Below are 8,752 nucleotides of genomic sequence, written 5' to 3'. Positions count from 1 at the left end.
AAGCCCCAGTTCATAATATTCATCTTCAGTGATTCTTTTGCGGGCTCACCGAACGATTGCCCTATGACTTACATAGATAGTTTCTTGGAGAAATGTGACACTATGAAGCTCAATGGTTTCACTGATGATGCTATTAAACTACGCCTTTTCCCTTTTTCACTACGGGATAAAGCAAGGGAGTGGTTACGAGATGAAGGTATTGGTTCTTTTAATACGTGGGATAAGCTTGTCAAGGCCTTCTTAGTGAAATCTTTGGGGCAAGAGAAAACTGCAAAATTAAGAAACGAGCTATCTACCTTCCATCAATATAATGATGAATCCCTGTATGAGGCATGGAGAAGATTTAAGTGAATGTAGAGACTATGCCCTCACCATGGTATTCCAGAGTGGATGTTGATCCAAACGTTCTATAATGGTTTTACCCATGAGTTTCGCATATACATTGACGTTGCGTAAGGAGATTCTATCATGACTAAGAACCCAACAGATGCGAAGGATTTGATTGACAAGATGGCGGCTAATGATAGTTACCATCCAGGGGGACGAAATGTTACCAATAGAGGTAATAAAAATGATGTTGATTCTATAACCATGTTGACTAATTCTATGCACGCATTAACTCATAAAGTCAATCAACTGCAAGTCGGTTTCCTCGACCCTCAATGGAAACTTGTCAAATGTGTGGAATACAAGGCCATACTGCACGGGAGTGTCAACCTAATTATGATGGAATGACGATTGAGCAAGCTAATGTTTTTTATACAACGACCTCCACAAGGCCATTTGATGAAGGGTGGAGAAATCATCATGGTTTCTCATATATGAACAACCAGGCTCAAGTGAATCCTCCACCACCACCTGTTTTTCAAGCTAGGGCACCTATCAATCATCAATACATGCACCAACCACTACCTCAATCTTTAAATCTTGAATTCATTATGGGGACTTTTCTACCTCCCAACGTCAACAACAAGAGCTTATATCAAAGCATTACAAGAAAAGCAAAATGAATATTTTGAAAACTCGATTCAATTGCTTGTTGCTCAAAATAAGAGGATAGAAACTCATCTTTCTCAACTTTCACAATAAGTGAGTCATCTAAAAACTCTTCAAGATCAAGCAAAAGTCCAAACAAAACAATGCAATGCAATTTTCGTGAAGAGAGATGAATTGACTAAAGGAGGATTAGAAGAGAAAGTGTGCAATCTGGAGTCAAAAACAGAATTGCATGTGAATGAAGTTCTCAAATATGTTTCCCCACAAGCATATGAGGAACCAATGCCATTCTCGCAAAGGTTATCAAAAACCGTGCTTGATAAGCGTTTTGGGAAGTATTCTGAGACTCTTAAGAAGGTATATTCGACCATCTCTTTTTCCGATCTTGTGAGTCAAATGCCTGAATTTGAAAATTTTGTGAAGGGAATTCTAGATCATGATCATAACGGGATGAAATTAGAAAGTTTGGTAGTAAAGGAGAAATGTCCTAATCTTTTACATGATAGCCTACAACCTAAATTGCATGATCCTGGTAGTTTTACTATCCCTTGTAAGATAAACAAAACATATTTTTATAGGGTCTTGTGTGTTTTAGGTGCTAGTGTTAATTTAATGCCTTCTTCAGTGTATAAAAAATTAGGTCTGAATAACCTTAAATCTTCCTCTGTATTTCTTCGAATAACCGACAGGACTGTTAGACTCCCTAAGGGTGTAGTTGAAGATGTACTAGTTAGGGTTGGTGAACTTGTTTTTTTTGTTGACTTTGTTGTAATGGATATGAAAGAAGACCATAAGATCCCGATTATCTTTGGCCGCCCTTTCCTTGCTACAAGTCAAGCACTAATTGATGTTCCTAATGGACAAGTGAGCATTAGGGCTCCGGATAAGCAAGTAGAGTTTAAGCTCTTTAATGACCATAGTTTCACTTTTGATGGTGGTACCTGTCTGAGAATTGATGCTACTAATCCTTTGGTTGATAAGTGTGTATCTAATAGAAATCTTGGGAGAAAAGAGGACGACATTCCAACATATGATGGCTTCAGCTACATGATGAAAATGAGTTCGGATACAAATCATATCAACTCCAATAGAGGTGGACATATTTATAGACAAGATTGTAGAGTATCCTCTCTTCGTGGTGGTGATCCAGGTTGAGCTTCAAAAGGAGGTCGAGCTTATGAACTTAAAAACAAGCGCTTTTTGGGAGGAACCCCAATTTTCTAACTCTTAATTTATCTTTATTTTTTTAGTTAGTTATTTTTATTCTTCTCTCTAAAAAAAATAGAATACAACAAAAAATAAAAAACTTTTGACATTTTAACGATTAGGTGCAGTAGATTAGTTGAGTAGATTATTTTATGATTTTTAGAACTAAGTTTCGTTTTTCTTGATATGATTGGATTTATGTTTGGTGAATTTTTGGTGGAGTTGAGTTATGTTGGAGATGATTGGTCATTATTTATTTTTGGCTTTGGTTTTGTTAGGATTTTAGCTCCCTAAAGCATTGCTTTTCTCTCACATTTTCCCAACTTTATCCTACCTTTTACCCTAACCTTACATTACAAGCTTTAAAGACCTTCTGACCTTTGTGCGTAGAATTGTGCGAATGTGAAAGTAGTTACGTATCAATGCAAGGAATGACTTGACATATTCCGAGTCGACTATTAGGTTGAGTGTATGTCTTTTTAAACACATGAGTGCGTGAGTTGGGAAGGCATTGTTCACATGATGGGGTTGGGATGGAGAGCGATCGAGTACGCCTTTTACTCGCCACATAAATGAGAGTCGAGTGTGCGAGCACTAGTCATGAATTCTATATGCTCTTGTGGTTTTCTCTACTTGACAATTGTTAGGGAAGATAAGTGATTGGGTGGATGAAATTGGTTGATTTTTTGAAGCATAATTGTTGGATTTACCTTGAATTGGTTGTTCTTGATTTTGATTACTTTTGAGGTTAAGTATTGATTTATTTATTCGTTGCTTTACTCAAGGACGAGCAAAGGTTTAGCTTGGGGGAATTTGATAACATGATATTATACATGATTTATATGAGATATTTGGCCATGTTTTATTGTGTTTTCTTCATTCTCCTAATCTTTTTTAGCTATTATTCTTCCGATTTCGATATTGCTCTTCTCAGTTTGTTTGTTTTTGTTTTAATAGGAATAGGGCTCGATTTGCATGGAATTTATTTTAATCGCGAGATATTTCTTTATATGGAGCGTTTCTAGCACCAATGGAGCATCAATGGAGCATTTTGGCAACCTACTCCACAACTCGGTTTTGGCGTGCAATCTGTTGGCCACAACCTGGTTGTGGGCGTCTATATTGGAGCAAGGGAGAGGCGAAGGCAGCCCGCTCCACAGCCTGGTAGTGGCGGTTTTCTTCGTGCCACAACCCACCTGTGGCAGCTTGTTTTGGTGGCGTTTGAGAGTCCTATTTAGACAAAAAAAAATATATAGTTTTATGCTAGGATATAAATAGGTTTTAGATAGTCTTTTATTTTATCACTTTCATATCTTTTGCAGATATTATTTTAGACTTCTTTTTGGGTATTACGTTCTTCCATATTATTTTCTAGGGTTTTGCTTTCAAGATTCAAGATTTCTTAATTAATTCCAAGTATTGATTTCTTCTCTCAATTTTTTATTTTATTATTGTTAATTATGTTTTCTTTATTGATTTTTATTCTTGATTTCATTAATATGTGTGAGTAGTTTCCCTATTCCAAGATCTAGCGAAACTCGAATATTATTAATGCCTTATTTAATTCTTTAAATTCTTTAATGATAATTGCAATTTATATGCTTAATTGATTATGCCCATTCCAATACTAGATTAGCGATAATTGGTATTTTTATTAATCCATTGTTTTAATCGCAACGAGAGTTGGGTTTTGACGGGTTTGAATAAATCAATTAAGGGTTTGAAGTTCATCACGGGAGTAGTTGAATGTATTATTAGGAAGTTAGAGTAATGTGCTCAAGGTCTTTAATTTGCATGATTCCATGGAAGTAGGTTTGATTGTGATTAGGAAAGCCATTTATAACTCGGGAGAGACCATTGGTATTATTCAGGGATTGTTTTTCCTCTTTAATCAATTGAATTATATGTTAGGGGTAGAACAACTATTGCATTAATTTTATTCGTGGTAATGCTTAATCTTGGATGTTTTTAGTATTTGATTATCATATTATTTAGTTTAATCCTCGTTCTTGATATTTAGTTATTGATTCTCAATTATTTATTTTGGTTACTTGCTTAGTAGTTACTTGAGTCTAGTTAATTAGTTGAATCATAGTCTCTGTGGGATCGACCTTGACTTACCCTACTACATAATTAGGAGGTTTAGTTAGGTATAATTTTTGTTAGGTGTGCGACCGCCTATCACTTGGATAGGTGTGTATAGGACTTGTGAATGCGGAATTTTGTATTTTGAGAAGGGCTAGGCTTAGAAAAAATAATATAGAGAGAATAAGCATTAGCTTAGAGAGAGAAGAGAGATGATTGGTGATCGTTGATGATTTAAAAAGGGGTGATATGACCTCTATTTATAAGGAAAAAAGAGGGTCAAAGGAATAGAAAAGAATCCGAATTCAAACCAAAATAAAACTCGACGATTAGCAGTTTTTACAGATTTTGTTTTTATCATAACTTTTGATCCAAAAGTCCAAATAAGGTATATAATATGTCGTTGGAAATCTCTTGAAGTCTGTTTTCCTTGGAATCATATTGAAATCTTTTGTAGATAAAAAGATATAGCCTAAAAAGCGGGACAGTGTCAGTTTTGGATAGAGTTTCATATTTCTTTCATATCTTTTTCGTTATACCTCGGAATTAATATTATAATATATCATTGGAAAGATAATTTCAGTATCCATCTAGCCGTGTAAGATTTGGATTAAAATTATGAGGTACAAAAATAATATCTGATCTTCTTTGATTTCGCACAGAACAAGGACTCTCAAAAAGAGAAGTTTTATTTAATTTCGAATTCGTTGATCTTTTCTTTTCAAAAATAGGATAATTAAGATCTTATATAAACTTATAGAAGCTTTTAATAAATCCTAATTATTTAAGGAATGATATTAAACCTTTGGACCCTCCACATGGTCACTGAGTCGTAGGTAAAATCCGGTTTGGGCCCAATTTAGTATTTTGGCCATAACTTCCTCATTATTCATCAGAATTGCGCTTAAAATATATTGTTGGAAAGGTCTTTTCAAACCTCATCCACCTACACAATTATTGGACCCATATCATGGACAAAACTAAATTGGACTGGATAATTTTCATTAACAGGGTACGAAAAGAAATATTTTCGAAAAACAGAAAGAAGTATTTTTATTAAAAATAACTGCATCACTAGACTTTTCACACTTTCACTTCATTCGGTAATCAATGACATGAAAGATATTCATAACTAGGTTTGATTTTAGGGCAGACACATGTAGGTGTCTACAAAAGCCCCCACTTTGACTGAGTTTGGAAAAACGCAAGTTTCAAAAACAAAATTCAAAATAGCGATGGGGACGTAGAATGATTCAGAACTTTTTGCGATCCTAAATCATTCTTGTAACGCCGATACCAGAAAACTAGCATTAGTTTAACACATAAAGGAGTTAAGAAATAGGTATCTTGCACCGTCGAGCACGCATCTCTAGAGTAACCAATTTTGTTGATGCATTTGTGACAACCTCTACAGTGCCTCGTGAGCGCCACGTTGAAGACCGCTACTTGTAGCTATCCTTGATTGTTCAAAAAAATCCTCCACATCCTATAAAACATCGTCGAAGGTGACTTCTTGTATCCATCTTCAGCTTTGTTGCGACAATTTTCTCGACCTAGCGAGTATCGTCGAAGACCGCTACTTGTAGTTATCTTCAATTTGTCGTTTCTTTGCTTGTTGTGTCTTTGCTTGTAATTTTGTTGTGTTTTTGCTATTGATGTTCACTCGTCTCTGAAAAGTGGAGCGTCTAATGATTTGTCCATGAATTTCTGAACAAAAGAGCTTGATGAAGGATTTTCACTCGTCTCTGAACAAAGGAGCTTAAAGGAGATTATCAATCAGCTTTGAACAAAAGAGCTTTGAATGGTATGCCCACGCGTCTCCGAGCTAAAGAGCTTGAAAGGAATTTCAACGCATCTCTGGAAAAAAAATCTTTGAATGTCTGATTGTTTGTCGAGATTGTTTCGTTGGCTGCGAACAAGAGCTTTGCTAAATGGTTGTATCTTGTAAAATCAAAAGATTGCTAAAACACTTTACTGGTGTTTTTTTTAGGGTTGACCTAATTCTTGACTGATTGCTTTGAATTGAGGTTAACTCAAGGTGCTTTGACTGACTTGACAATACATGACTCGTGTGTGCATTATATTGTGATGTGCTTGACTCAAAATGCAGAAAAGTAAAAAAACTTCGTCATCTTTGTGGAGGGTACCGACTTTTGCTTGAAAAATAAAGACAATAAAAGGAATTGAAGTGAGTGTATGAGTGTTTGTGGTGCATGTTGAATAAATTTAGTCAAATGTATGCATTGATGTTGTATCTCATTGTGCAAAAGATTAGTTCATCCTAGGCTATCTCAATGGTTGACTCGATGATGAAAGTATTTAGGTAACTTAGGAACGGAGGCTAAGCACTTCATACTTTATGACGCAATGATGATTAATGCGATGAATGATTTTGATATGACAAGGCATGCTTCAACGTTGTATTAAGATTTCATGACAAAAGGTTCCTAAGGGAAGGATTATTTAGTTAGGTATCTCTGATGTAAAAGGAATGGTGTCCTTCAAACAAGTGTATTATTCCAATAGTGGGTTTAGAATTATTAGAAAGCAAGCCAATTATTCAGTGAGGTCAAGTGATCGGAATTCCTAAATGGAGGCCACTTCCGATCAATAATATTAATGTATAATTAATGTAACAGCTTAACCTTGACTGAACCCTTCGGATCACACCCAAGCAACTAACGAACTGATGTGACGAATTAATTCGGAGGAATTAATGAGTCACCCGAGTAATTAATATTTAGACGTCGAAAATTCGAGCTTGAAGCGTCGAATCCGAGCGACGAAAGTCAAGCCAAAATTCAGGAATTGGCGAGGCATTAAAATGCTTCAAGTAATAATTTAAACCCTAGCCATGCGGAACGCTAGGGAAGCGCTCCAAATAGGAGCGTGCCACGTGGCACTACACATGGCAGTACACGTGGTATCAGCCACGTCGGCAGCCGCCTCTAAGTCGCAGCAGCCACCGCCAACAAGCAGCTTGCCACGTTGGCAACGAACACGCCATGTGGTAGCGTGCCACGTTGGCAACGCGCCATGGTGGCAGCGCCACGTGGCATGGGTCGTAGACCAGGGTGAAGGTTCATAAACATGGGCCAAAAAAGTAGTGGCCCAACCAAACCGAATTTAGGGCTCAAGGTTGGGTGACACATGGTTAGCTCACAATGCATGTGAGGTTGCTTAGGGAGCAAGTGAGGAAGTGGTCCTCATCTAACCATGTGAAACTTGTTACTTAGTTATTCCTTTGTTTATATAACTAAGGATTGAATTCAACAATCTTTCCATGTGGGATCTTTTTGTGAAAAAGTCCCACATTGAAAGATGAATGGAATTCACAAGGAAACTTTCCTTATAAATACTAAAGGCATGCCTTGGGATTGTTCACATGAGTAAGTGATTAAAAAGGCATTAGAGTTTGAAAACCTTTGAACAAAAATTACTCGGGTTTAGGTAGGGCCTTGTTAACTCTAAGGCAATAGACAGAGTTCGGTGCTCGCATTACGGGTGGATTTCGTATGAGGTCCCTGTGTGAGCGGGGCTAAGGGGCTTTCGAAGTGAGAGCTCAATTAAGTGAGCGAAGCACGTTAAAAAGGTAATAATCTCTTACTTACTCTTGTGTTTATTTTAATTATGCATTGTTTTTCCTTATAATTATTATGAGTTTGGTTTTTGGTCGGGTTTCTTTCCACAGTGGTTCAGACTCACCGACACCCAACAGCGGTATCGGAGCCTTGCTCATTTATTTTTATAATCATATTTTAAAGGTGTTTTTATGGCTTAATTTTTCTGGTTTTAAGTTGCTAATTAGATTAGTAGCTCGGTTATATAAATTTTAAACCCGTATTTGAGCTGATTTCAGCCCCGAACACAGATGTTTGCCCAAAAACAGTAAATTTTTGGTGGAAAAGGCGTTCTGGAAATGGTTTTTATCCTTTAATGGCTGTGTTTTTAGCCAAAAAACGACCAAAAATTCACTTTTTGAGGGATTATTCGTTTTGACGAAAATTTTAAAGTCTTTTTAACCTTTAAAATTCATTGCATATTTATGGTGGTTATGTATTTGGTTTATTCCTTAATTTATATGTAATTTTAAACCTCTTTAAGCATGGTTACTTGGTAGTAATTGGTGCTTGAATGTTTGATTTTATTTTTCACATAATTGCAAATTAATTACATTAGGTGTGAAAAGTTTGTTCTTTGTTGCTTTTTAGTACTAAAGATTATATCTTTATTTATTTTAAGTGATTGAAAGTTTGATTTACAAAATTGCATGAATTTTTGGTTGAACTTTGGATTTAATCATGTATTATGTTTATTGGAATCATAAAGTTTGAATCTGGTGATAGAAATTTCATTTATCTTCACACTGGAAGATATAATTTTCAAGGATTCACAAGTGTGAAAGTTGGAATTTTTTATTAAACTTGTGTTCATGTTTCCAACTCCCTTTTAATTTGTCAAAATC

At 35.9% G+C, this 8,752-nt stretch overlaps 1 protein-coding gene across 1 annotated transcript; it reads left to right on the top strand.

Annotated features, from left to right (window-relative positions):
• Positions 1–468: 468 nt before the first annotated feature.
• On the top strand, positions 469–2,151 carry LOC110693542. The gene is made up of 2 exons (XM_021870670.1): positions 469–562; positions 1,115–2,151. The coding sequence occupies exons 1-2, from the start codon at positions 469–471 to the stop codon at positions 2,149–2,151; spliced, it is 1,131 nt and encodes a 376-aa protein (XP_021726362.1).
• Positions 2,152–8,752: the final 6,601 nt, after the last annotated feature.

The sequence above is a fragment of the Chenopodium quinoa genome, unplaced genomic scaffold (assembly GCF_001683475.1).
Source record: "Chenopodium quinoa cultivar QQ74 unplaced genomic scaffold, ASM168347v1, whole genome shotgun sequence".
Lineage (NCBI taxonomy): Eukaryota > Viridiplantae > Streptophyta > Magnoliopsida > Caryophyllales > Amaranthaceae > Chenopodium > Chenopodium quinoa.
Note: the sequence above shows the minus strand (reverse complement) of the source record. Positions and strands in the feature narration are given on the sequence as shown.